At 49.4% G+C, this 26,964-nt stretch overlaps 12 protein-coding genes across 12 annotated transcripts; 5 read left to right on the top strand and 7 right to left on the bottom strand.

The window, feature by feature from the left end:
* Position 1: 1 nt before the first annotated feature.
* Positions 2–1,247, bottom strand: N7455_005038 (alpha/beta hydrolase; the record flags this gene model as incomplete). The annotated part of the gene is made up of 3 exons (XM_040957548.2): positions 2–280; positions 329–646; positions 711–1,247. 3 exons carry the CDS (start codon positions 1,245–1,247, stop codon positions 2–4), a joined length of 1,134 nt encoding a protein of 377 aa, XP_040811934.2.
* A 1,098-nt stretch (positions 1,248–2,345) lies between these two features.
* Positions 2,346–3,706, top strand: N7455_005037 (putative aspartate transaminase; the record flags this gene model as incomplete). The annotated part of the gene is made up of 3 exons (XM_040957566.2): positions 2,346–3,425; positions 3,483–3,588; positions 3,642–3,706. 3 exons carry the CDS (start codon positions 2,346–2,348, stop codon positions 3,704–3,706), a joined length of 1,251 nt encoding a protein of 416 aa, XP_040811954.2.
* A 558-nt stretch (positions 3,707–4,264) lies between these two features.
* On the bottom strand, positions 4,265–5,642 carry N7455_005036 (putative chitin biosynthesis protein (Chs5); the record flags this gene model as incomplete). Its single annotated transcript, XM_040957614.2, has 2 exons — positions 4,265–5,458; positions 5,571–5,642. 2 exons carry the CDS (start codon positions 5,640–5,642, stop codon positions 4,265–4,267), a joined length of 1,266 nt encoding a protein of 421 aa, XP_040811935.2.
* Positions 5,643–6,068: 426 nt separating this feature from the next.
* Positions 6,069–6,512, bottom strand: N7455_005035 (uncharacterized protein; the record flags this gene model as incomplete). The annotated part of the gene is made up of 1 exon (XM_040957561.2): positions 6,069–6,512. One exon carries the CDS (start codon positions 6,510–6,512, stop codon positions 6,069–6,071), a length of 444 nt encoding a protein of 147 aa, XP_040812012.2.
* Positions 6,513–7,244: 732 nt separating this feature from the next.
* Positions 7,245–7,871, top strand: N7455_005034 (translation initiation complex factor eIF1A; the record flags this gene model as incomplete). Its single annotated transcript, XM_040957648.1, has 2 exons — positions 7,245–7,265; positions 7,443–7,871. The coding sequence occupies 2 exons, from the start codon at positions 7,245–7,247 to the stop codon at positions 7,869–7,871; spliced, it is 450 nt and encodes a 149-aa protein (XP_040811949.1).
* Positions 7,872–8,896: 1,025 nt separating this feature from the next.
* N7455_005033 (uncharacterized protein) lies at positions 8,897–11,171 on the bottom strand (the record flags this gene model as incomplete). The annotated part of the gene is made up of 6 exons (XM_040957631.2): positions 8,897–9,397; positions 9,466–10,324; positions 10,374–10,500; positions 10,549–10,803; positions 10,860–10,994; positions 11,045–11,171. 6 exons carry the CDS (start codon positions 11,169–11,171, stop codon positions 8,897–8,899), a joined length of 2,004 nt encoding a protein of 667 aa, XP_040811902.2.
* A 420-nt stretch (positions 11,172–11,591) lies between these two features.
* On the bottom strand, positions 11,592–14,826 carry N7455_005032 (ssDNA endodeoxyribonuclease RAD1; the record flags this gene model as incomplete). Its single annotated transcript, XM_040957627.2, has 7 exons — positions 11,592–12,503; positions 12,554–13,649; positions 13,699–14,227; positions 14,277–14,347; positions 14,400–14,487; positions 14,552–14,729; positions 14,779–14,826. The coding sequence occupies 7 exons, from the start codon at positions 14,824–14,826 to the stop codon at positions 11,592–11,594; spliced, it is 2,922 nt and encodes a 973-aa protein (XP_040811982.2).
* Positions 14,827–15,191: 365 nt separating this feature from the next.
* On the bottom strand, positions 15,192–15,449 carry N7455_005031 (uncharacterized protein; the record flags this gene model as incomplete). The annotated part of the gene is made up of 2 exons (XM_040957588.2): positions 15,192–15,262; positions 15,311–15,449. 2 exons carry the CDS (start codon positions 15,447–15,449, stop codon positions 15,192–15,194), a joined length of 210 nt encoding a protein of 69 aa, XP_040811908.1.
* A 1,175-nt stretch (positions 15,450–16,624) lies between these two features.
* Positions 16,625–20,739, top strand: N7455_005030 (WASP family protein; the record flags this gene model as incomplete). The annotated part of the gene is made up of 4 exons (XM_040957600.2): positions 16,625–16,834; positions 16,895–18,641; positions 18,695–18,722; positions 19,701–20,739. 4 exons carry the CDS (start codon positions 16,625–16,627, stop codon positions 20,737–20,739), a joined length of 3,024 nt encoding a protein of 1,007 aa, XP_040811926.2.
* A 201-nt stretch (positions 20,740–20,940) lies between these two features.
* Positions 20,941–22,814, top strand: N7455_005029 (CorA family magnesium transporter; the record flags this gene model as incomplete). Its single annotated transcript, XM_040957662.2, has 3 exons — positions 20,941–21,489; positions 21,552–22,192; positions 22,244–22,814. The coding sequence occupies 3 exons, from the start codon at positions 20,941–20,943 to the stop codon at positions 22,812–22,814; spliced, it is 1,761 nt and encodes a 586-aa protein (XP_040811945.2).
* A 447-nt stretch (positions 22,815–23,261) lies between these two features.
* Positions 23,262–25,175, top strand: N7455_005028 (uncharacterized protein; the record flags this gene model as incomplete). Its single annotated transcript, XM_040957576.2, has 3 exons — positions 23,262–24,317; positions 24,365–24,536; positions 24,595–25,175. The coding sequence occupies 3 exons, from the start codon at positions 23,262–23,264 to the stop codon at positions 25,173–25,175; spliced, it is 1,809 nt and encodes a 602-aa protein (XP_040811932.2).
* Positions 25,176–25,248: 73 nt separating this feature from the next.
* trm44 (tRNA (uracil) methyltransferase) lies at positions 25,249–26,403 on the bottom strand (the record flags this gene model as incomplete). The annotated part of the gene is made up of 1 exon (XM_040957675.2): positions 25,249–26,403. One exon carries the CDS (start codon positions 26,401–26,403, stop codon positions 25,249–25,251), a length of 1,155 nt encoding a protein of 384 aa, XP_040811953.2.
* Positions 26,404–26,964: the final 561 nt, after the last annotated feature.

Raw genomic sequence — 26,964 nt, 5'->3', positions numbered from 1 at the left:
TTTATTTACGGGTTGAACTCTCATCCCTTGGAAGCTGCCGCTTCATTGCCACAATCACCTTCTCATTATATCGCTGACCTCCCTCCAGAATTCCATCAAGTGCAGCAACCAAATGTGAAGCACCTGCAATTCGGTCTATCTCTACAGGTACCCCAGCAGCTTGAAGCTTAGCTGCATACGCCTCTCCTTCATCGCGCAGCGGATCCAATTCCGCCGTAGACACCAACGCAGGGGCCAAGTTCTGGAAGTTAGGCGCGAGAATGGGCGATATCTTCCAATCCTAAACAAATTAGCATCACATTTACAATCATCACATGTTCGAACTTACCTCGTTAGACTCCGCCGGTCGAGGAACTCCTAGAAATTGTCGATGGAAATATGCCATCCGCGCTGCTGGTAGCGCTGGCGCAAACTCCATCTCGCGATATGATTCATAGGGGCAACCTTCGCGGTCAAACTCACCTTCAGGGGTGAAGACACGGTGCAAGTCTGTCACCGGCACGGTTAAGACTTGCAAGCGCAGAGGAATGTTTGCATCACGGCAAAGATGGCTGATGACGGCGGAAAGTTGACCTCCAGCTGACGCACCTCCCACTGCGAACCTATCAGGATCTAGATGGAACTCAGTTGCTTTGTGGGAGCGAATCTAGGCATTGCCTTGTCAGCACTTGGTTCTCATACAAGGTGGTCTTAGCCCCGGAGATTCCTACCCAATTGAAAGCAGACCAACAATCATTCAAAGGAATAGGATATTTATGCTCGGGAGCCAGTCGGTAATCCACATCAAATGCGACAAGGTCCCCGTTAAGACCATGGACAACTCTCTTGCAGAAATCGTGGTCGTAGGCTAGTCCACCAAACACCCACCCACCACCATGGAAGTTGACATAGGCTGCTCTCCTCTTCGGCTGACCCAGGTCGTCAAGCTGGGGTGCTGGCTCAAATATCCGTATGGTAATTTCACCGCCATCGACAGGACATGTCTGTTCTGTGATGCGGAAAATATCAGGGCCGGGAGCTCGGCCATAGGAAATGGTATATCGGGCAGGGTTCTTGCGGAACTCTTCAATCGGAATCTCATGCGTATGCAGTCGTCCAGCATTAAATGCATTATAGTATGCGACGTAGATTGGATCATACCGAGGGAGCAGCTCCGGGGGAATGCTATTGTGAAGTGGCTGGACGATGGCTGGGACCCGAAACTTGTGCAATGCAGAGTTACCACCTGCTATGGTTTGAGAGGCCATCTTGGTATCCAAAAAAAAAAAATGACACTGCCTGATTTACTTGATGGTTTGTTTGAAGAATGGGGTACGGAAGAGGATGTGGTTTGGAGCAGGCATCGAAGTCCATGTAGCACAGATCGCGGGGTCATTTGGACGTATGCGACAACTTCGGTCTATATCCCCTAGGTAGTATACATATAATTTCCGTGTCAGAATCTTCCGAGTGGTTTGTGTAGCAAAGTCCCGAGTTCAGGTGTATTTATCCTCCTGAATTGCGACTCAATATATATCAAATAATAGATTGAAACAGTAGCTCGACAAAATCTGACAAGTGATGGCTAGCTGAATAGCCTTTTTCTTTTGATATCCTTGGTTCTACTCTGTGCAAGTACATTTCCTAGGTGTTCCTTGATATAACCAGACAGATGAAGCACACCATACAATAAAGGATCTAGCCGTGACTAGGCTTTTCTATATTGGAATATTAATAGAAGCACTAAAAGTATTTATATAGGGATCTCAAGGGAGAAAAATAGGAGCCGTACAAAGCATTTTTATAGATGTTGTTATAGAACAAGTAAGGAAAGTAAATGTCATCTTGCCTCGATGTATATCTCCACCCACTCACTATATATCGCTGTGCTGCCGCCTCTTCCACGTATTTCCAACAACACATTATGGGCTATCACCAACCCATCTTGAATGGAGCGCTACACAAGCAAAACTTATATTTATCCAGTCGAGGTTTATAATGCGCGTCAGCAGACATCCGATGACGTTTCATGCTGATGTTTAGAGTTTAATACTCCAAGATGAGGTCAATTACCTATCTTAAGGCTGCTCATCAACCAGCAAACTAGAAGGCTATTGACGGCTATCTCTTCCTTTGAATCAAACGAAGATGAAGGCATTGCAAGTTGCGTTCCTTCCAAGCACCCGTGGACCCTAGATTCCGCTACTAAGCGGGACTTCCCGCGGGGCAAAAAGACGGCGATATCGGGTTGACTCAGCGGGCGATTCCAAAGTTTTGATCTTTACTGACTTATATTCGCCGCGGCCTCGCCACATCTTGCCTAAAAGTGACTACAGGAATCACAATTGCAGCGTACATAAATCACAATGAGCAAAATCGATACCCGTCTGAACGTCTCCCCGGTGCCTCCGGACGAGATCTTTGCCCTGAACGGCGCCTACGCAGTCGATCCCCACCCGCAGAAGGTTAGCTTGGGCGTGGGTGTCTACCGGACAGACGATGGAAAGCCATGGCCCCTTCCCGTCGTGCAAAAGGCTGAGAAGGAGCTGGTGGTAGACGATGACCTCTTCCGCCACGAATACACTGCGATCGAGGGCGATGTGCCTTTCCTAGGAATCGCGCGGGATCTGATGTTCGGATTCGAGGGCAAGCAGGGCGAAGAAGAGGCCAAGGCACGCATTGGCTCCGTGCAGACCGTCGCCGGTACCGGTGCTAACCATCTCGGCGCCCTGTTCCTTGCCCACCACATGAAGCCTCCCACCGTCTGGCTGTCCAACCCATCTTGGGCCAACCACCAGACCATTTGGGAGCTGGCCGGTGTGCCCCGCAAGACATACCCGTACTACCATGCCGCAACCAGGTCCTTCGACTTCGAGGGCATGATGTCCTCCCTTGAGTCCGAGGCACAGGAGGGCGATGTTGTGCTGCTGCACGCCTGCGCGCACAACCCCACCGGCCTGGATCCCAACAAGGAGCAGTGGGTTGCCATTGCTGACCTTTGCGAGCGCAAGAAGCTCTTCCCCTTCTTTGACTCGGCCTACCAGGGCTTCGCCTCGGGCTCTGTCGAAGAGGACGCTTGGGCCGTCCGTTACTTCTTCAACAACAAGCCGGACATGGAGATGTGTGTGGCACAGAGCTTCTCCAAGAACTTCGGTCTGTACGGCCAGCGCGTTGGTGCGTTCCACTACTGCACCAACCGCGCCTCAACCACCATACGCGATGTCGTTGTGAACAACCTGTGCCACCTGATCCGCGGCGAGTTCTCCATGGGCCCGCGTGTTGGCTGCAGCATCGTCAAGAAGGTTCTTACCAGCGAGGAGCTTACTGCCGACTGGCACCAGGACTTGCAGGTTATGAGCTCGCGCATCAAGGCCATGCGTAAGGCTCTATACAGTGAGCTGGTCCGTCTGCAGACCCCCGGCACTTGGGAGCACATCATCCAACAGGTAAGCTATCTGGATTCTACTATATGCGTAACGTACTATATACTAATTATCTATTAGAACGGCATGTTCTCCTACACTGGTCTTTCCCCCAAGCAAGTCTACGCCTTGAAGGACAAATACCACATTTACCTGCTCAAGTCAGGCCGTGCATCTATCAGCGGCCGTAAGAACCCCAAATCATGCATATTCATAAACACGAGCTGACATTGTGCACAGTGAGCCAAAAGAACGTCGCCTACGTCGCACAGGCGATTGACGATGTTATTCGCAACGAGAACTAAATTCGAAACGAGTCCGAACTGGATTTGTTTTGAACTTCATTTTGTTTAGGCAGCCTGGATATGCATTTTGGTCTCTCAAAAGGGGCAGAGCTTTTTTTTTTTGCCGACTACTACTCATTTTGCATCTGGCGGGCCCATCTGATTTACGACGTTTCATGATAGAATTCCAATTTAGAGACCCATAGCCATACGTGCAGTTTTGGTGTTCTTATCTACAATATACTCATCTAGGCAGTATCCAAACTTTCATCTAGGCAAACCGAATCAATCGAGTCAATGAGCAAGGCTGCATTAGGAAAATAAAATTGCGTACTGTACATATAACAGCAAACACGAAACATGAGAAAGAAAAATGAGAAATCAAAGTCGGAGCACGTTCGTAAGAATCCTATGGTTTGTCCGCTTAAGTGAAGAGACATGCCACTAACCACAACAAGGTAAAACTGTACTGGATAAAGTCGTAGACGCTGGTCGACAAGGGGGACAAAAGCAGGGTAGGGATGTCAAGAGATTGACTGGGAAGCAAGGACAGAGCAGGATAGATCATCAGAGAGCCATTCAGAGAGGCACTTCGTTGAAGTCACCCTCGCCCTCTTTGCCTTTGCCCTTTGCGCCTCCGAGATTTGCTGACTCGGAGTCATCCTCGGGCCTGTTCTGTGGAAGTGTGTGTTCTTTCTCTGTCTCTTCATGGCTCTCCTCCGCGGCTTCGGCTTCAGGCTCCTCGTCCTTCGCCTCTGGAATAGGTGCTGCCTCTGCCTCCCCATTCTGAGTAGGCTCATTTGAATCTTCGGCTTCATCTTTGGGCGGGGGTGGAGGCGGGAGGTCATCTTCCCCATCTTGTGATTCAACCTCTTGTGTCTGTGTCTGCGCCTGGGGTTGGCCACTCATCTCACTTCCAGGGAATGGAGTCAGAGGAGGTTCCTCGGGCACCTGCTCTGGCGCAGGGCTTCGTTGGGGCTGAGCGCTGAGTCTTCCTTGGTTGGCACTGGTCGCAGTCGAAAGAGTAGAAGTGGTACGCTGGTGGGACGAGCCGTGGATCACGCCCAGTTGACGGGCCTTGGGGTCTGCATTGAGATAGTAGCCACGCACACCGGCAATGGTGCCCTCTGTCTCGCAAGCATCCACCCATTCCGGCACCACGACAGGAATGTTCATCTCCACAGCTTTCTCCCACTGTGCGCCCCGTCCTTCTGTGCAGACGAAGTGAGTGGTGTCGATACGGACCGAGTCGATCATCTTGCCTCCAATGCGGTCCAATGCAGCACCGAGAGCCTCCTTCTGCTGCGGATCGAGGACACCCGTTGTGACAGTGATACCGGAGAGATCAGTCATTTTGTGTGTGCGACACGTCAGCTTCTCCGACTGGTAGGTGCCAGCGGTGGTCCGTAGGACCAGATGGAAAGAGTACTCGGAGTGAATGGCCAGGCCGCTGATTTTTGTGCTGCGCGTCTCAAGCGGGCGGGGTATGGAGCCGGCCTTGGAGCCATTGCGGTAGAGGGAGAGCGATTTCAGGGATGCAGTGGCTAGGTCGATTGGGTCCCACTCGAGAACGAGTGAGGTCTGGGTTGCATTTCGTAGGCGCAGAATAGGTGGCGACGGGGCCTTGACACCATAGGTATTTAGGATTCGCTTCTGGAGGGATTGGAAAGCAGTTGCGCTCGCTGCTTCGGCGGCATGGTTGCGCGAAACAGTGATATCGACAATGCTGCCTGAGCTAATGTTGTTCGGGAGGAGGACTGAGGGGAATTCAATCTGCGCGGAAATTTGTCAGTAAGATCGGTCTGTTTGTTATTGATGTTTCGTAGAATTGCATGTCGTCGATGCCTGGGGAGTAGGGAGTAGGCGACCAGGGGTTTGAGCTTACGAGTCGATTGTCTTGGGTGAGGAGCACTGCGACACCCGCGTCTACCTTGCCTACTGTCAAAGAAACCAGCATAGCGAGGATTGAAGAGGGGGAGGTTTAGGATAAGTGGTGGTGGTTGTCAAGTGAGTCTTTAGCCTAGACCCCCGGGTCGTTGATTCCGCCAGATCGGCATTTAGCGAGATATGTACGGGGCCAAGATTACTCGCGCTTCTATATTTACTTCTGTACCTCGAAGTCAACAACGAACAATTATTTTCAAACTGGAGGGTATAATGAATGAAATGAATAAGAGTTGAGATAACTTGAATCTCAGATGCAAACTAATTTCCCCCAAACGCCATAATCGCGATGTCGCCCAGATGATGTACAGCAATATAGTCCAACAGTTGACTGCTAGTATGATACAAGATGTTATGATAATATACAATGAATTTCACGGGGTCGCATGATGTCCCCAATTTGTGCTTCACCCTTTCAGTGTGGCTCATCGACAATAAGTCATTTCCGTGGTGATTCATGTTTCAGAAGCAAGGATATTAGATGATTTGCATCCTTCTGGACCGCCTCGAAGTCCTGTGCCACACACGGCGGCTGGATGTAGATGTCCATGGTTCCTGACAAATTTCTCTTCCGCAAAGGAGACTCAGAAACGAGCGGTTTCCCCAGCTTATCGAATCCTTGCTGCTTCAGAGCCTGCTCGATAGCAATTCGCACTCGGCGCGCGCACCAGGAGCGAACCACCCGCTTGCTTTGCTGGAGTGATGACACCGAAACTCGCCACCATAATGTGTTTCTTTCACGATGTGCGCAGAGATCGACAATCTTGGGCCGGATCGGATGGGTAGGGGAATTCACGTAGCGTGAGGCAACAGGAGGGGTGTTGCATTTGGGCCAATACCGAAGCACCAGACTGTTTGTGGATGTGCCAAACTTCGTCGCCATAATAAAAGAAAAGGGCTATCGGTGGTTGTGAAGGTATGCTGGTTTGGACTGTGAAATATAAGGAGAGTCGTAGCACATTGATATCATGTCGGATTGAACTCCACGAAATATTCAACAGAACCGGTGAGCGCTTATGGACACTTCGGAGGGACAATTGGAGGTTCAGGATACAGCTTCAGAGATATATCATTGAGTCAAAAAGAAAAGTTTCACGAATGTATTGTGAATGTACTCGGGAGGTGCCAAATCTTCGGAGATTGCGTGGATAAAGTAGTCTCGTGCTTGCTTGTCAGGATGGCCGCACGGAGGGCAAGACAGTTGTAATTGTAATGAATACTCAGAATCTTAGCTGATCTGATAGCACCATGTATTGCAAGGCCTCAGGGAATTTCTCAAGAAATGCCCTTGCAAACTTCCAAGCTTGACATTGTTTCTTTCTCGCCACTATTTTTCTGCCAATCGAAAACCAGGCGGTCAAACCTACCCCGAAATTAGGCATCAAGGCAGAAATTTACAGTAAGCGGGGGCGAAATCGCTGACGCCACTGGGCAGCTAGTGCCTGATTACATAAGAAAAAAGATTTGAATACCGTGCACAGAACCCCCACCTCCTTCTTTCTTCCACTCTCTCTTCCCTAATCAACCTCGATTAGGCCTCTTCAGATCTTCGTTGATCTACAGAAAAAATCTACAACAGAGAGACTTGACCAGGTGAAGGTCAACACAACCCAATATGCCCAAGAACAAGGGAAAGGTAAGCGCGCAAAATATCCAGCCCCTCCTGTTGATGATAATTTCCTCGCCACATCCACCGTCTCCCACTCAAGGGTAGCCACCTACACTCGAGGTGACTTCTTGGACCCGTGGAAGGATTTTCTCTTTTAAGCCACCGATATCACTTTATGGGACACATTCTAACAACCAAGTACAGGGCGGTAAGAACCGTCGTCGCGGCAAGAACGAGAACGACAATGAGAAGCGTGAACTCGTCTTCAAGGAGGAGGGCCAAGAGTACGCCCAGGTCGTGAAGATGCTGGGCAACGGTCGCCTAGAGGCACTCTGCTTCGACGGCGAGAAGCGTCTGGCCCACATTCGTGGCAAGCTCCGCAAGAAGGTCTGGATCAACCAGGGTGATATCATTCTCCTCTCGCTCCGTGACTACCAGGACGAGAAAGGTGATGTTATCATGAAGTACACCGCCGACGAGGCCCGTTCTCTCAAGGCTTACGGCGAGCTGCCCGAGCACGCCAAGATCAACGAGACCGATACCTACGGTGGTGAAGGCTTGGACGACAACGTCGAGTTCGACGAGGACCGCGAAAGCGAGGACGAGAAGGAGATCGATGTCGACGAGCTCTAAGCTCATCCCCTGCTATCCCCAGAGTTCGATGCTCTGCCCTACAAGAATACCCCGGATACATCCCCCCTCGGTATTCTCCATGTTCGCCAAATCCCTCTCCTCCTACTCGCCACCGCTGGCACAGTGCCGTCGCGCTCATATGCCCCGAAACTGCCTTTGACTACTTGCCACGCGAGGCACTTTCAACATCCGATTCCCTCTGTACATTCGTTCGAACGGACCAAGAGCATCAATCACCTCCTCAGCCTACGACGCTGCTCCTCACCTCGGCTTGTATGACGATAGGGACACCCCTTCATTCTGGCGCTACTGCGACAACCTTTATGGGCTTGAAGCCATCGAACAGAGGACCCTCGGTGTTTGTCCATTGGCGATTTTGGATTTTCCAAGGTTGATCGATCCTCGATACCATTTTCGTCCTTTTTGCAAATATCTTGGGATCATGACAGAGACTAAAAATGATTGCTTCGCACACATCATGAACCTGTGTGCTTGTTTTCCTGCATTGCATTGCATGCGGTGTGTTCACTCTGCTCTGCCTCGACTTGCTTTTCTTTTCGTTCTTTTATGATAGAGTCATGAAATGGGCCACGAGAATTGAAAATACTATTTTTTATACTTGCTTCTTTCTTTCCAAGACTGTAGACTAATTTCAAGACGTATCAGACACTGGTAGATTTGGCCTGGTGCTTGGTCAAGGTCATTGTCCTTGTTTGGCTTTGTAGGACTGGTACTTCGAATTCGGGAAAGGGCATCTGCAACTTTGTTGGTAGCACCAGTTAATGCCATTTACTAGCTCTGAGCTCGAAGTGGCCTGCTTAGTTTTAGGTCTTGCAGAAGATTAGATATTTCCTTCAAGTCAGTGATCGTACAACAATCAACATTGCGGTCAATACGACAGAAAACCAAAATCTACGCTTAGTCCGCGTCGCTCAATTTATACAAACATTTAGTCTCAAATTATTTCACAGATCTGGCGTGAGCAACAAAGTTGCATATGCTCTATCCCGTCTCCGCAAATTAGATCAAGAATCCAAACTGCCCTTCCCCTTAGTCGATCCCTCTACACACTGCCCATTCCCAAACATAGCCTTTGCCGCAGCCTGCCAAACGGTCTCCCGTTCCAAATAATTATCCAGCGTATAGAAAAGACGACATTCAGCAGCCTCATAGACAAACTGCAGCGGTGTCTGATCATCTTCCGGGTCATACTCGTTCCGCAGATTCAGGTTGCCACTCCACTGGAGCGACGCCGTCGTACTCGGGCTGGACTCATTGAATGCCTTCCACTCGGCAGATGTCAGAAGTGGCGATCCACGGTTAGCCGAGTCTCTAATGAGCCCATTCGCTTGCTCGATATAGCCATTGATATAATTGATGCCGAGGGACTGGCCGCCCTTGACACCGCCGACGCCCTGCATGGGTGCCTTTTGTGGACGGCCGCCGAATGTGATTGTGCGGACGCCCTGACGTTTCATCAGCTTGACGAAGAACGCGCAAGTTGAGACACAGTCGCCGTCTGTGATCTGTCATTGGAGTTTGTGTCAGTCAGTCATCCCTTTTCTGTATTCTTGTGTGGAAAACGATCACTTACGATAGCGATGTTATCCGCCGAGAAGAGTGATTTGCTTGGGTTCAACGGGACTGGCCCGTAACCGTTGATGGGAAAGTTCTCCGAAGAGGTGGAGGTGTAGTTGAAGTTAGCTAGTAGGCTAGAAGCAGAGCTCCCCAGAATCTCATGCGGCCCGTAGAGATCTTCCCACGAGCCAAAGTCGGTTTTCTGGTCAGGCCGAACCATCTGCCGATACGCAAAAACATTACTTGTGTCTGTGCTGTTGTCGTGCGAGTATGCTTTTGTGAGGTATTTGGCTGCATCATGTGCTCGGAACCTCGTCGCTGTGTATGGGACAGCATTGGGGAAGAAGATACGGGACAAGTCGATGCCAATAGAGATGTATCCACCGGGGTTGGATGAGAGGTCAATCAAGACATTCTTCTTCCCAGATTCAGTGCTATTTTGCAAGAAGTCAACCGCAATCTTAGCGACCTCTGGTGCGCTGGATGAAAACGTGGGCAGAAAGATGATTGCTGTGTCCTCCAGTCCTGATAATTTGGAGTAATATCCAGCAATTGAATTAGCTGAGTTGCGCCAGGTAGTGGTGGGGAATCCCGCTATCTCGGAGGAGGCTTTTTCGGCGCCAGATGGGCTGCTCGAAGCTGCAGACAGGTCTCGAGGAAGACACTCTATCTCGTAGAGATTGGTGCCATTTTCATAAGAAAAGAACTTTTCGCTCGGCGTGGCTGTTTTCTGAATAGTCTTTTCAGTGCCATTTCCAAACTTGAGGGACAGCTGAGCGCCATCAGTCCAGTCTCCAATGGAAGCCCAGATTCCATTCACACTAGTCGGAGTGTTGGTGACACTGCGGGCTGGTGCCGGGAATACTCGATTGTACCTGCGACAGTTAGTGTGGTCCAATACCAAAGTTGCAGAAGGCTACCTACTGTGCATCGCGGTCCTGGAGGTTCTGATCATTGGCATATGATTCAAGGTACGTAGCCACGTTGGTGCCATTGATGGACACTAGAGGCGAGACGGCGTCGGGGTCGACCTTCTGTAGTTTTGCATCATCTGACATGTTAGTTCGACGTTTTGACAGAGATATAGTGCCTAGCATACCTAAAGCGTACACTTGGGGAAGTGCGAGCCCATCTGTTGAGATTGACACTAGAGGCATATCGATTTGATATGTGAAGATTGACTGTGAGCATAACTGGAAAGCTAGGTGACCATCATGGGCCGTTTTGACAAGGCGGTTAATTTCCAAGTCCATCTCAAATTGGCTGGTATAGCTGTTGCTCTTGGCCCTGCCCATAATTGTATCGATTTCCCTCCTGATATCCGTGGAGGGCATGGTATACCCCGATGGAGGATCTAGCAATACAAGTTAGCCAGGATAAAAGACTCTCATTTGAGTTGATATCACTTACCCTTCAAAATATCGATAGTCGACTGGAACTCGAGGATCTTGCGAACTTGATTAAGGAAATCAACGGCGCGGTCCGAGTCAAAGGGCATAGATAGCAGACATTGATGTGCCAGATCATGAGGCACAATGGGATTTGCTGAGACTGTTAGTGACCACCTAATTGATGATTTCGAGTTTATGACGTACTCTGGTCTTGATTGGCGTCTTCCACTAACTTGCTAACCTGAGCACACGGCTCAACATCGCGTATACTATTGGTAGCACCGACAACAGCCGCCAAAGCGACCGGAGTCAACACAGTCTTTAGATGCATGGCGATAAGTTGAAGATGTCAGGAGTCTCCCATGATATTTTTGGCTTCAAAAAGACCCATTACCATCTCCACTCTTTCTCAGGGGCCCTTACTTCGGCTGTTGACTGGGGGTTGTTCTGTTTTTAGCCGATCTGCACGATCGTCGCCAAGACGGAAAGTTGTCTTATGGGGTAGACCAGGTTCAAATGTTCAAATTGATTGAGAGTCCAGAACTCGGATATTTCGGCTGCTTGCTACTTTTTATTTGCTTTTTCTGGTTGATTTGAGCAAAACATGGAGATGTGATAGGATGATGTAGTTGTATTTGTTACACATTACCGCATTTATGTTGATGTACACACACTTGGGCAGCCTTTTTTGTGAACTTATGATTGGATTAAAAAAAAAACATGCACGGGAGACCTCAGATCAGATTCCTCACTAGTCAAATACGCTTTTCTGGAAGAAAGCAACGATCTTACGTGCAGCCTCTTTACCAACCAGCGGATCCAGCTGCTCGACATCCATGTTGGCGATATCACTAATATTGTCCGTTTCGATGATCAGCCGCTCTAGAGCTTGGGGTGTAACACCTGGAACAGCTCGCAACATGTCTTGTGGAAGAAGATTGAAGGTACGGTGCTCAATCCCAGCGGCAGCCATGACGTCGGTAGAGCCAGACGAATTAGATATATCAATATCAAGGCCGAGCTGAACCGCACGGAGTGGGTCTGGCTCCTGGGCGTTCTTTTTAAGCTCTGCAAAAATCTCAGCTGTCTGGTAAGGGGATGAAGACCAGACGATCTTTAGGCGTGGGAAGGCGAGAGTGAGGAGCACAAGTAAATGCTGAGCGGACTTTGGATTAGACGGATTAGCAAGCGAGCTGCTGCTAGTGCTGGTTGCAGTGCCGGAAGATGAGAAACCGTAGTCTGTCATAAACGTGGGCCCTGTTGGAACGGAGGCAAACGCATCAAAAGTGAAAGATTTGTTTTGATCGAACTCGATCAATAGTAACGGGGTCTTGTAATACTGCATCATGGTCTCGGCCTGGCTGTAGAGGCGGCCGTTCTTGAGCGAGCTTATAAGATCACGGATCGATTTCCTTTCGACACAAATGTCTGGAGTGAGAATGTAGTCACCCACGGTGAGCTGGCAGGGAATCACAATCATGTTGTTTCCATGTAACAGAGATGGTAGAGCACTTCGGAATTCCCGCACATCAACTACAACCCGAGGAGGGGATGCTGTAGCTGCCAGTCGTCCTCCTCCAGCAATACGAGTGTTGACTGTCCGGAGGAATTGCTCCTGGGGGTCTTCGGCCTTTTTGTCATGCGTCAAGGTGACTGCCATGTTCTGAAAATCACGTTAGTTAGTAGTTTGAGGTGTGTAACTGGGTAGCTTACCCCCTTCTCTTTGATCAGCTTTGTGAATGAGTCTTTCTCTCGTCGGACAGCACTCAGATACCGCTGTTCCTCGACAGAGCCACCGTAATATATGAAATAAACCTTCACGTTTCGCCCCGAATGGGAACTGCGATATACCTCAACCCTTCGAATGAATGCAGGATCGGGTTCGTACATAATAATGTATCGCGGACGTGCTTCCTCAAGTATATGCTCATCCATGTCACCGTCGTAAGGGTGTATCATGACCAGATCATTCATATCATACAATTCGTAGAAATCTTCCATATCCTCCAGTTCGTCGACAATAACCTCCTCTTTCTGCATTTCTTCCACCTCGGTAGGTTGAATCTCGCCTAGCAAGCTGACGACCTGACCGGGCAATTCGACTTCGGTTTGGACACTGCTATTTGGCACACGACCTGCAGCCGAGGTGACCGCGCCGCCGCCACGTACTCGACGACGTTTGTTTGGGGGAGGCCGTCCTTGATGCGCGCTCTGGGCCGCTGATGACTCGGAGGGGTTTCCGGATCTTTCGTCCTGTACTGACTGGGACAAATTTTTGTTGACATTTGAGAGAGACCTCTTCCAATTAAGGTAGTCTCGCAGCCGACGCCGCATCATAAGCTCCGCAGAAGGCTTGTCCTCGCTAGGATCATCATCTTCTTTGGATTCGGGCCCTTGAGCAATTTTTGAGTGCATAGTTCCAATATACTCGCGAAGCTGGCGGCATATTCGTTGATCACTACACATAATCAATATGGTGTTATTTGATTGATCCGTTCTCGCAGGATGGAGGTAAGCATCGTGTTCGATTTCGGCAAGGACATCTGATAGGACACTCCACTTTGGCAGTTCCTCTAGAGCCGGGTTCAACTCGGAAGAAAATGTAGTTGAAGATGAAAGGCGGGTCAGTTCATTGTTCAATTTGCCTTCGTAGACTCGTGATTTGGCGGTCTGGAAAAGAACATGGGCAGCATCGAGGAAAAGCCACGGAGAGTAATTATGTCTGTTGGAGCCGGGAGGCGGAGCATGCGCAGACACGATAGTATCGAGGTACTTGACAAAAGATACCGCATCGTAGCTGAGTAAAGCACTGTAGAGCTGTCAGTATAAATAAACAGAAAGACATGTGGGAGACACACTGAAGGACTTCTCGTAGGTTTGTCAAATCACTGACAATTTGTCTTGTCCTGAAGCTCACACGGTGCCAGATTGGGTCTAGTTGACGTCTGATAATCATATCAAAATTCCTGTGCAAAGCACTGTCCAACGTCCACTCTTCCATATCCAGCCCAGTGTTGCTTTTCCTGAGCTCAGTGATACTGATCTCTACGCATTCCAGAACAGCATTCTGAATTTCCCTCATTTTGTTGCTCATAGGAACTTCCAACTCGATCACTTCTGCCTTGCGATTTCCTTCTAGGGACTCAGCAACAGAAACATGGAATCTAGGCCACAGTGATGCCTTGCGTAGGAAAAGGTTGCGCAGCATATTAGCCAACGGGGCAAAGCCCATAGTAAATGGTTCCGGGGAGTCTGAGAATGCTTTCAAGAAGCCACGCTTGTTCGATTGCCGGTAGACCCGGACAATAAAAGCTTCGAGGGATGTCGCCAAAACCTTATCAGCATGTAAAATGACCATCCCAGTGACCTTCTCGGGATCAAGAAGTTCTAGAAAGATCAGCGAATGTCTTGAGCCAATATACTAAAACATACATACTCGATAACAAGTCCACAACCAATATTCGGGATGTCACACTCAGAATACCTCCTTCGCCATATATTCTCTCTCTGGCAATTTGTCAATACACCGCAATCGACAGAGCGGAGACGAGAAACCCACCGCATCGGCACCGTAGCTTTCTCGGTATTGATCACTTTCAACCCCCTAGCAAGAGGAGACTTGCTGGTAGCATAATGTTCCGCCAATGCTGGGTTTAGAATCCATCAGCTTCTAACACGCGTCCGACCTGGGATGTACACCAATCCACATACCCTCTCCGATCCATTCATTCTCGCGTTCATCTGCACCCACCACCAGGACCAGATTGTTTCCCGCCGCATCGTAGAAATGGAGGAGATTTGTTATTAGGTGCAGAAGCCCCAGGCCTCGTGCAAGAATGACTAGCTCATCTTCGGCGCGTAGTTCGGTGAAGAGCTCCTGCTGGTATTGCTTAGTGGAGGTTAGCGGTAAGTCTACTCCGAGATGGTGGAACACCTACCAGTGGTAGAGACAGCTTCACCGGCACATTGGACCGTTCTGGAGGCATTTGGAGCACTTCCTAACGCGTTGAGGAGTGAGGGGTCCAGTCAATGAGATGTCGCGTGATCACGTGTGCTATGATGTATGACGTAATGAATCGATTAAGCCGACCTCAAGAGATCCTTGGTTGGGAGTAGACGCAGCCTCTGAAGAAACGAAGCTGAATTCCAAAAAGGACATTTGTTCTACTTTTTTGTCTGCTTTGGTTTATAATTATTAGGCGGCTAGGTACTCTCCGTATTGTATTTATACTAGACCTAGTTTGGGTTATGACCTGCTATAGACACACTCGACTTGGGCAATTGCCTGGAATGGCGGAAACTGCTATTAAACGAAATACAGATAGATAAAAATTTGTTGATCAATGGCCTCTCAGTTGGATGACTTGTTCAGTTCCTTCGCGCGTGCTTCGAGCTCCTCTTTCGAAGCCTTGGGAGGCATATCTACAAAGTGTCAGTCGTGGGCCTATGTAAGTCTGGTAGTCAACTTACTGTCTGGAATCTGAGGTCCCTTCGATAAGAAGTCCGCTGCAGTCGCTTTCTGGGGCTGTTTCCCTGGCTTATCCTCGGCCTTATTGCCTCCCTTTTGGGGTGCAGATGGGAAGTCCGACGACTCGGGGATGACCGGCATTTTGGAGATATAGAAGAGCTTCTTGTTGAGTTGTCACTAGCCAATACTAGCTCTTCTTTGCTGGTAGATAGATGAAATAAATCTGGTGATTTTGTTGATGGTGAGTTGAAGAAATAGGTCTTGAAGGTTGGTTGGATGTCTGATTTATAGATCCTAAGCGGGATGACGTCGGTGGTCAGATTGCAACAAATAGCATGATAGAAGTTAGAAGTTGCCTAAACATGTTCACTTGTCCGCAGGAACCTTGGAAACAAGAACAAAATGCAATTGTATCTATAATTTAATGGTTATTTTTAGTAGGTACACCGCGGGTACAAGGAGCACAACTTAAGGGTATGTCGTAGAGTAGCTATGATTTGATTAAAATGCCAGTCATGATATTAATATGAAGGATTGAAAAGCACAAGGAAATTGCTTTTGACTTAGAAGGTAAATACTAGCATTCTACCTAGTTGCGACAATGATCCATACATACATAGTCAAGATAGGAATGTAAGTATTACTAGTCGAAAGAATACATATTCTTCTTGACACATTTATACATCTTACATGTATTTAGCTAATAATCCATGATCAGACCCCACATAGTCTAGAAATGAAGTGAGGTCATCTTCAAATATCCTTGTATGATATACATAGCGCACATTGAAATGGGCACGCTAAACCGCATTCCGCAATCCTCATCACTTATGAAGAGCATGTCAACAATATTCTGTTAATTTGTGTTTTTAAGATGTTTGATTTCGGATTTGAGACATGAAAATATCAAGCAGGAAAAATCCCAAGTAACAAATGTATGTAGTGAACTTAGCCACACTTTGAATGGTACAAGAAAAGTACCACGTGCCGGTATGGCGGTGCTGCGGTAGGCCTAGGTCACTCCGGTGTATATTGGGTCCGCCCCGCCTACGTCTTCTCACCTCCGGTTCATCCTCTCCAACTCTCAAGGCAACCGCCGGTCGGCTCCTCTCTATAACACCTCGGCCTCCAAATCTAATCAATCGAGAAAGAAACCCTGTACCTTCCACCACTACCGTATCAGTCGGTGTGTTGAGGGCGCTAGTCCATCCTTCGAAGTCACCCGCCCGGCTGCAATGTGTGCTCTACTCACGTAACCACCCTTCGAACTATCACCTTTCCCCTCTCCATTTAGTGGGGGACCACCTCGATTCACCATGCCCTCCATTCTCAGTGACGCCGACAAGGAAACTGTTAAGCGGAATGTCCCCAAACCCGCCAACAAGATCCTCGCCGTAGCTGTCGCGCGACTCTACGTCGCCTACCCGGATGGACAGAAATGGACATATACCGGAATTCAAGGGGCTGTTGTCCTCTGCAATGACCTTGTGGGAAGGACTTTCTGGCTTAAAATAGTCGATGTCTCGGTAGGCTGTTCACACTGGTGTTGGAGATAAGAGTAAAAGTGCTGACAATGCGTTATGCAGCCCGCTGGTAGGGGCGTGATCTGGGATCAGGAGATCTATGACAACTTCGCTTACAACCAGGACCGAACCTTCTTTCATACATTCGAGCTCGAAGCCTGTCCCGCCGGCCTGTCCTTTGTCGACGAGAAGGAGGCCAAGACCTTTATCAAGAAGGTGCATGAGCGCGAGAAACATGCAAGTAAAGAGACCATCAAGACTCCTTTCGCATCCACTCGAGGCCAGGGACCTGCTCCTGTTACCAATGGGAAAGTAGGACGGTCTTTGTTTGGCAGCTTGTTGCATCGTTCGAGCCCAGCTCCAAGTGCACCAGCGCCGACAGCCCCTGCGCCTTCGATACAGGTTGCTCCTCCGCCTCCGATGCTGTCCCCAAGCCCGCCACCAGCTAAGCCAGATTTACCATTTGATACGAGTGATCCCTCTTGGAAAGGGCTGCTGGATGAGCTTAAGGGGATGGGAATTACCGAAGACCAAATTGCCGAGAATTCCGAATTCATCAAAGCTTGGATTGACCAGAAGCAGGCAGCGGCGGCCGAGTCTGCTCCTGCCGAGGATCTCAATAAGCCAAAGGCTGCTCCTCCACCGCCACCTTCTGCACCTCCCGCTCCGAAAGTAACCTCGATCAGTCCCCAAGATACGGGTTCCAGCTCGACAAGCAGACGGGGACCGCCGCCGCCGCCGCCGTCACGGAAGACACGTTCTGAAGCACCAGAAGAATCGGTTTCCCTCCCCCCTCGTGAGCCATCCCCACCTGCGCGACGATTCAATGCGCCACCTCCATTTGCAGACGCAGGAAAATTCGCAGAGCCCGCCGGCCCTGTACCTCCACGGCGTCCACGCGCAATTTCCAACGTCAATGCTGGGCCTCCGCCGCCCCCGCGACCACCAAAGACACCGATGGACGATAGCCAACATAATCAATCGAGTCAATCTCGATTTGGGGTACCACCGCCTTTCTCTGGTGACCGTAAGGTGTCTGCGCCACCGGCACCCCCCAGCCGTAGCCCTGCACCAGGTGGCCCTCCCCCTCCGCCGCCTCGCACAGCAAGCCCAGCAGCACCACCCCAACTGCCTCCCAAAGTTCCGCCCATGGCTACTACAACTGGACCTCCTCCCCCACCCGCCAGAGGCCCTATTTCACCCCCACTTCCACCCCCACCAGCGCCTCGGCCTGTGCCAGCTGCACCGTCTTCTCCTGCAGCAGCTCCTCCTCCACCACCAAGAGGACCAGTTCCGCCTCCCCCCGCCCCGCCCTCGGCACCTACGTATTCTCCTAGCATTCCTCCCCCTCCTCCGCCTCCGCCACCGGGCTCTGCAGCGCCCGGTGGCCCCCCACCCCCTCCGCCTCCGGGCCGTGGGGGCCCCTCAATGCCTCCCCCTCCCCCTCCTCCGGCGCCTGTTTCGGGGGCACCGGGTGGACCACCGCCGCCGCCTCCACCGCCTGGGGCACCTGGAGGTGGTGCTCCTCCCCCACCTCCACCCCCTGGTGGTGCTGCACCACCCTTGCCAAAGCCCGCCGGTGGGCACACCGATCTGCTAGCGTCCATCCGAGCCTCTGGTGGCCATGGAGGCGGAGGCTTGCGCAAGGTCAAGGATACGGAAAAGAAAGATCGAAGTAAAGCTCTGGTACCCGGTGGTGCTAACGAGTCGTCGGCCACAAGCCCCAATGCAGGAGGCGCGCCGCAAGGTGGTTTGGCCGGCGCATTGCAAGATGCTCTCAACAAGCGAAAACAAAGAGTCAGCGGAAGTGGTATGTCAAGTCCAACACGTAAACGCGGATCTATATGCTAACTATATTGGTAGATGACGAGAAAGACAACGACGACGATTGGTGAGCGGTTAGTTTTCGGTGGGATTTTTCAAGTATTTCAAGATACCAATGGCTTTTGCGCATTCTTGCGAGCATTGAGCATTCTGTTTCTTGGTCCAGCGTTTTGCCTAAAAGTTTGGTTTCAAGTGTCAACAAAAGAGGGGCACTTTGTATATAGCTTTCATTGGTAAATGCAGTGGATGTGAGAGATAGTCTCAGTATGAGGAAGTAGATGTTTTTTTTTTTATGTTTCTTTATTTTAGTCCAATCCTCCAATTTTCCAAGGCTACCTATATGGCCAAGTGGAGTTTAGCTTACACCGCCATGAGCAATAGGCCCAGACTGCATACAAAGTAAAGCCTGGTCCATCCTTTGTTCATCTCCTGCATCATAGTCACCAGTTTCGAGTTTTGCTTAAGAAAAACGAACCAGAAACAAAAAACACCTCTTTTCATCTGAGATGAAGCCTGATCCTCCGTCTCTTGGGTCTTTGCCTGTTGAAATCCTGTGCTCTATCTTCCGTCTTTTAGACCCCATTGGCCTCATATCCATCAGCCAAACCAACTCCAAATTCCGCACAGTGGTTCAACCACAGCGAACTCATTTACTGGAGAGGTTGCTTGAACTTGAATGCCGAGAAGAAATCGGAGGAGTCACGCCCGTCTTTCGATCGAGGGACAACCACCTCGACCCTGACTTCACGTCCAAAGAATGGTATTCTGCACGTTGGGCATGTAGTATCTGTCTCCATATGCTTCCACATACAGCCTTTGACAACCATTATATACTACGACTGCAGTACCGCAAGCCATTGCCAAGATCTGCGGCAGCGAGTCCTTACACGAGCTGGGAGCCAACAAGAGAAGGGAAATCCCGCAAACAGTACCATTTACACAAACAACAATCCAACTCCCGGGATGAGGACCGGGAAATACGGCGTCGATATTATCTCGCCTCCAGGTGCAACACATTAATACCGAATCATGATGTGCGCGATAGGGGTGCAAGGTTGGCCAGCTTTCAGGACAGCGGGATGATCACATTCCAAGGCTTTAGCCTAGATGAATACTGCAGTATCACACAAGAGGAAGAGCAGGTTCTTCTAGATCACGAAGCACGCCTCATTGAGAGAGAGCGCTGCGGCTTCAAGCGGCACTTGCGCAAGTGCAATGAATGTCGTTTCCGGCGTGGTGAACTCTCATCTATTGTGCAGCGAGGCACAGACAAGATGCCTATAGTGCCGAGCCGTCGCCTGCCATTTCCCAGTGCCTTAGACCGATATTTCCCAGGTTTTCCTGCCATAATGAGAAGTGTGAGACCGACCGCGAAGGCCCCTGTTCAATGCGTGTATCGCGACGACGTTTTTGATTCTCTCTGGACTATGTGGATGTTGCGTTGCCCTGGATGTTCGCGCTGGCAGGAAATGCGCGCGTTTCGTCTGGGTGCCACTTTCAATCACTGGATACCTACCACCAACCCTGCCGAGGACTTCAAAAACTGGGACGAAACCAAGATCACCGGAAGTTTCATTGATGGTATGTCCTGTAACCATTGTTTTGCTAAATATCAGGGGCGTGAAAAGCTTCGTGAAGTACTTGTGAAATGGTTGGACTGCTGCTTAGATAGCGAGCGACGGCGGCTAGGATATCTGCTTTTAGGTGGCTGGGAGAGGTTGTTAAGACGATACCGGCGAATTGAGCAGGCAAACGACATCATTGAGATTAGAAATGTCGTTTTGGACATTCAGCCGGTTGTTGCAAAGGTTCATGATCATGATTATCTCAGGATTGACCTTGCCGATATCTTGACGTTGAGGCTGGGCTTTCGTGAGTGGGTTACCGTGTGGGAGAACTTAGATTCCGAAACCCGAAGTCATTTGGAACACAACCCTTGGGATGAATTGTGGTTTCGGAACAATGAGGTGATCGAGGCACACTTGATCTGGGCGATTCAATGCAAAAGGGAGATAATGGAGAAGGACAAGGGTGATGACCTGGTTGGCTGGGCACTGAGCCGACAAGGAAATGATTTAACTTAAGCAGTTTGTAGCATTCGATATCTAGATAGAATCATAATTCCAAACAGAGTACAAGACATTTGAGAAACAGCGAGCGGTGTTTTTATAGTGATTGTATAGTACATCCTGATTATCGGGTCAACATTGTTCCGGGCAACGGAAAAAAGCGTATCAGATCTGATCGGGAGAACTTGCGTACAGCTCGGTCGATAATCCAGAGACATGCTGTCTCCGAGGCTGTCTGCGCCTTCTGCCTCTTTATTGCGCTTCCTACGATCACAGTCTGGGTTCTCAGCCGCACTATCAGCATGCGCTTATCCGAAGCGTCTTGCCGGCCGCGATAAAAGCTTCTCGACAGGACCATCCCCGAAACTCTCGAGCTGGACGCGTCTCGATGCTCCCCATGGCCCCGCAACACTGGATACCACGATTTTCAACAATCAACATGGGAAACCGAACCCCACTAGAGCAACAGTGTCCCCGGCATTGGTGCCTAAGCAACTGAAATTCTCGCGTCATGCGTCAACCAAAAGCCGACCCTTTCTCCGACGGCTTTTCGATCTCAGGCGGAATAAAGCTTGCGACTACAAGAATCAGGGCCCGACTAACCCTGGACTTATGGATGAAGGGACGGAGGGAATGTTTAATATTGGCCGCAGCCTATCAGCCAAAGCGTCAAACGAGCTGCGAATCCGATGCACGGAGTTTGATATCAATGGAGACGTCACCCTCGTTAACGGGGAGTTTCGGAAGCAGGAGCTGATTGCCAAGGTTGGTAAAGAGGTCCCGAGTTTGAGAGTTCAACATTTGCTAACAGATGAATCACGATACAGTATGGCCTTCTTCCTCGAGATCTACGCAAGATTGATTCGTCGACACTCCCTCATATCCTAGTGCGACCTAGGGCAATCCTCATCAATCTTTTGCATCTGCGAGTGCTCATTAAAGCGGACCGGGTACTCGTATTCGACGCGTACGGATCAACAGATTCATACATGCAATCGCTGTTCATCTACGATCTAGAAGGAAAGCTCCGCCAGAGACAATCTCAGGGTGCCGCTCAGCCTAGTCAATCACTTCCGTACGAGTTTCGCGCGCTGGAAGCCGTTCTCATTAGTGTCACGAGTGGACTGGAGGAGGAGTTTAATGGAGTGAGAGATCCCGTCGTGCGAGTTCTCCGTGCGCTCGAGGAGGACATCGACCGAGATAAGCTCCGGCACCTCTTGATCTACTCCAAGAAACTTGGTACATTTGAGCAGAAAGCTCGCCTGGTACGAGATGCTATTGATGATCTTCTGGAGGCCGATGATGATTTGGCAGCGATGTACTTATCTGAGAGATCGGTCGGCAAAGAGCGAGAAGAGGATGACCATCAAGAAGTGGAAATGCTTCTGGAGTCCTACCACAAAGTGTGCGATGAGATTGTTCAAGCCAGTGGCAATTTGGTAACGAATATTCGCAATACGGAAGAAGTGTAAGTTTGATCGTTCATTATATGCGAAAAGCATCTCTAACACAACTCAAGAGTCAAAGCTATCCTCGACGCCAACCGCAACTCGCTCATGCTCATGGATCTCAAATTCAGCATTGGAACACTCGGCCTTGCAACAGGGACATTATTCTCTGCTCTCTACGGCATGAACTTGAAGAATTTCATTGAAGAATCAGACTTTGGTTTCGGAGGTGTCTCCGTGGTCTGCTTTGCTCTGACTGGACTGGTCTGTGTCTACGGTCTCTCCAAACTGCGCAAGCTTCAACGCGTCCGCATGTGGGGTGAATCCGGCGTGGGAGGCTCTACTTTTGCCCCCCTGTCCCCAAAGCGCAGCGCACTCGGTGGGAATCGCAACAACTGGCGCGCCGATTCAATCGAACCGGTCTGGGGCAGTCTCCCAGGGGAAGGTCGATCTGAGCGCATGAGACGTCTCAAAGAGAATTCAGCTGCGGCTGCCGCTCAAGCTGCATCGAGAAACTTAAAATCGAAATCTGCCAATTCCCAGGCTGCTACGCAGGCATCAGCTACGGCCTCTAAAAATGCTCGTGCGGAAAATGGAAACGGTGATGGAAAAGAGACCGTTTGCCCCGAAAATTCAACCTAATGCATGATGCGCAGTGATTAAAGTATGGCTGACGGTTTGATTGCCTTGAAATGGGAGCCTAGGCGTTTTGATTTGGATCTTCAACTAATATAGCAACGGAGTTGGAGAGGTCTGTAACATTATTGTACATTAACAAACTCCTTTCTCTATTCCCCCCACTCTATAGTTTATATTTTGTTTATGAATAGATCTAGAGCATATCGAATGAAATACCAATACCATTAGTCTCGTTATGTGAATTATCATTTTCCTTCAAAAGGACCGTCCTATCTCATTGGAGCCATGTAGTTGCTGATCTTCCTTGGCAACTTATAAGATTTTCATACATGCCCTATCAACACCTATGTGCTTAGCCCTCGTGTACGTGATTCGGAGTCAAAAGATAGGCCTTTTAGTGTTGAACGCCACGTTTTCGGCCTGTCAGTCTTGTTTTGCCTCGAAATCGCAATGTCTTGCAGTTACAATTGCTCAGCACCACCACCACCCTTGTCCCCCGACAATGACATCACTGGAGTTGGAGTGATTATCAACTACACCGTAACTGCTGGCATTGCATTGCTTGTTATTTTTATACACTACGTTGTAGTGTACGATCCAAGCCATGACCCATTCCAAGTGGCTGATGATAGCGATCCACCATTTCGTCCCAACCCCGTAGACGAAATGTTCTTGCGCGGGCTGCGGTGTTGGCCAACATACATTTGGAGTCGTATTATGGGCCCTCGACGGATGAGTCCCCATTTTAGTGCTCGACTTGAAAGGACTTCTATCAAGGTTGGTCATTATAGCTCCCCCAAAGTTCGTCTATCAATTATAGCCAGTATTGACAAGTCGGACAAGTGTATACTAGCAGTGAGCGACCTACAAATCGTAACAGGCTTCGCGATTCTGGTCAGTGGGTTTGTAGAACTTCGATGTGGTCTTGCAGCCTATCATTGGTACTTTATCCTCAACCTAGCATGGTTCTCCTGTCTTACCCACTTGGCTTGTTTGACGCTGCTACGCAATTATCTTTATACCCGTACTTTGGAGCGTCTATGGCGATTGCTTGCTATGGGTGCTTTAACCACGCTTCTCGTTGTTGGACTTCTCTCCACTGGAAACCCTTTTTGGGGCGATGGAGTCATCTCTCTCAATGGAGACAATGGGGGAAATCTTCCTCATACAGGAGCACCTGCTATCTGCTATCTAGGGATTTCTGATAGACATGTGGGCTTACTTGGTCTTACATTCTGGACAACTTTGGTATCTGCATTGCTCATTGGCCTCGGGTTTGTTTCTCGAGTCGTCAAGTTACACAGATCTCTTTCCGTTGCAATATTCGGGCAGGCTAGACTCTGGCTCAGTATACGAGCGCGACAACTACTACGCATTGTCTTTGAATGGAGCTATGAGGGTTCCTCTCGCCATAGTCTAAGACATTCACTTTGCTACCGTCCTCTCTTTGCTCTCTTTTTGGCTGCCCGATTCCTTCTCGACGGATGGGCCTCAGTAGCCTTTGAAGTACGTATCCTCTGTCGTTTCTTCTCATCTTGTCTAATTCGAATTAGGTGGGTTGGCTGATTGTTGCTTTCACATGGGGCATGTTGCGCCTGGCCTTCGTACTTTATGGAGTAGAAGATGGCTTTGGCAGCAATCCAGGCAATTGGACATTTGGACAACTTGTGTCCGTACTCCTGTTAGCAGCTCCACTTATCACAATGGTTGGATACTTTGATCATGGTAAGTTATGGAAGTTCCACATCCTTGTTTCTCCCACGACGTGTGTCTAATAAATCAGACGCGAAACATGAAGAACAAGCAACCTCAAACGGTGACACCGACCAGTCGGCTTTTTCTTCGAACTCCCAAATGACACATGATACCACCGCTCTTTCGACGGAGGAGCTAGATGGTTCTGAAGACCCGGACAATGACTGGAGTCATCACGCTAGAACCCTCGGCACAGCAGTCGCATACGCCTTCTTGGTTTCTCTTGTTGTGGCCATATCCATCTTTGACAAGATGCTAAGCAATTGGTCCAGCACTCTGAGTCCATTGGTAGGGGTTGCGCTCTCTTATTATTGCATACCTCTGGCATTTTCTGGTCTATATGGAGTTATCCTTTTCTCGCTGATGATCGGGGTGGCCTTGCCATGGAGCCGTTGGCTTCAAGTTTCTCTCCAATCAGTGGCTATGGTGTTTTTTGTTATCAGTGCCTCAACCATTCCGGACTCGGAACACTACCTTCAAGGCATTGCTGCTGGATTCTACATTCTTTGTGCTCTTGCTTTCAGCATACTGGGTCGACGACCAGGAGGATTGGGCTCATTGTTTTTTGCTATTAGCACGTTTACCAAAAGAAAGGCACGCGAATCATAAAAAGAATAGGGATAGGTAAGTAGTAGTCATCTATGAATGCTATTGAAAGATGGCTAAGTTTATTTGGGTATCTTTATTTAGCTTGGTGCACTGTTCCCTGGCCCTGGTGAAGACTCTTCGTCCGTGTAACCCAGAGCTTAGCAGCTACCTGAATGCCACCATCCTTAGAGCATTCACGCTCAACCACTTCTATGATATTCTTCAAGACTGCATCCCCTGGGTCTCGTTTTGTTGGAGAATCTGTAGAACCCGAGTTCTTTAGCCACTCCCTTGTGACCTGCTGTCGACCTCCAATCAACGCCATGTTAATCGCACCAGGAGTGCGTAGCCATGCCTTCTCAACACCGAACCCGATTTCCTCGGCAATACTCATTGTTTTTGCAGTGAGAGATCCAATCATTGAATTCAGAAACCCGCTCTCGGTCTTCTCTTCAATTTTGATCGCACGAAGTGCCCTCAAATCACCAGATGCAGGCTGTAGATTCTGCTCTATGGCATCATCAACTTTCCATGCGGCAGGATTGCCATTCGCACATTTCTTCTGTATTGGACCCCCCTCTTTTGGCGGAGGATAGCGATACGAAGAACCAGCAAGTGAACGAGAACAGCACGGGACCACAAAGAATGGCAATGGCGACGAGGGACTTGATAGGGCAGCCATTATGGGAGTCCATACGGTGAGCTCATCTGCGTGGTCGGATATGATAAATGTATTTTCCGGGAAATCGCCAGTGTGTATCTCCACACCAATTGCTTGCAAGTCCAATACATCCACAAAAGGCTGAGGGATGAAAATTCTCTCTTCCAGGCATTCCTGTATCTCGGCTGGGAATGTCTCCCAGGACTTTCGACGGCGGGCGTCAAAGCCTAAGCCCTTGTATCCTTCCATGAGAAGTATGTACACGAGAATACCATTCCCACAAGCTAGGTCCACGAACCCTGGGAACGGCAATGTGTCTCTCGATGACTGATCTTGTTCTATAGCTGGTATAGCGCCGTATATACTCCTCCACAGTTCAATCAGACATGCAGCAAGAGACAGCTGCTCAAGGGCTTGGTTGGGTGATTCAAGTTGTTCAACCCAATTCTGGCTCAACTTTTCTGCATACTGGAGTTTCAGCCGAGAGTATGTGCTTTGAATGAGATGCGCCGAGACAGTATCCCCATCTTGATCATCTCGCTCAACCCAATCCAGGCTCACATTCCTAGATGTGAGTCGGCGTTCCATGTTGGTGATGTGGATTAGCGTGGATGAGCATGGATATTTGCTGGCAGAATACTCCACAACTTGGCCTTCCCACTTGATGCAAAGAGTACAAACAAAGCGGAGAGAAAGGCGGTAGACTCCATCTATAAAAGCATTAGATGGGAGGCCAGAGAGAGGCCAACTGAGTGGACCATGCATACTCTAAAGTCAAATGGGTATCCTAGGCCTGGCTGTTCAACATAGCCTTAACATCAGTCATAGCCGGCGAAAGAGGACCATCGTCATATGGCCAAGTTGTTGTTTACCAAACTAGTTGATTGGAACAAAACAGAACCTTAAGACCTATCATAGATGTATGCAAAATATCCTCCAAGGCAAATTGAAAGCACATCAAGTGTATTCTCATAGTCCACAACCCCCCAATGTGCAAGATGTGCGCGTCAATCCGTGGTAAGACCCAACATGGCAGTCATAACTACGCAATGGTGAAAAGGCACTATAAACACCTTAACCTCATAGAAGAGAGAGAAAACGTTCTCCAACTCAATTTCTGCATACACCGCTGAACAAAAAAACAAAAAT

The sequence above is a fragment of the Penicillium solitum genome (assembly GCF_028829755.1).
Source record: "Penicillium solitum strain IBT 25940 chromosome Unknown utg000003l_segment0_segment0, whole genome shotgun sequence".
Taxonomy (NCBI): domain Eukaryota; kingdom Fungi; phylum Ascomycota; class Eurotiomycetes; order Eurotiales; family Aspergillaceae; genus Penicillium; species Penicillium solitum.
This window is presented reverse-complemented; position numbering and strand designations above follow the sequence as displayed.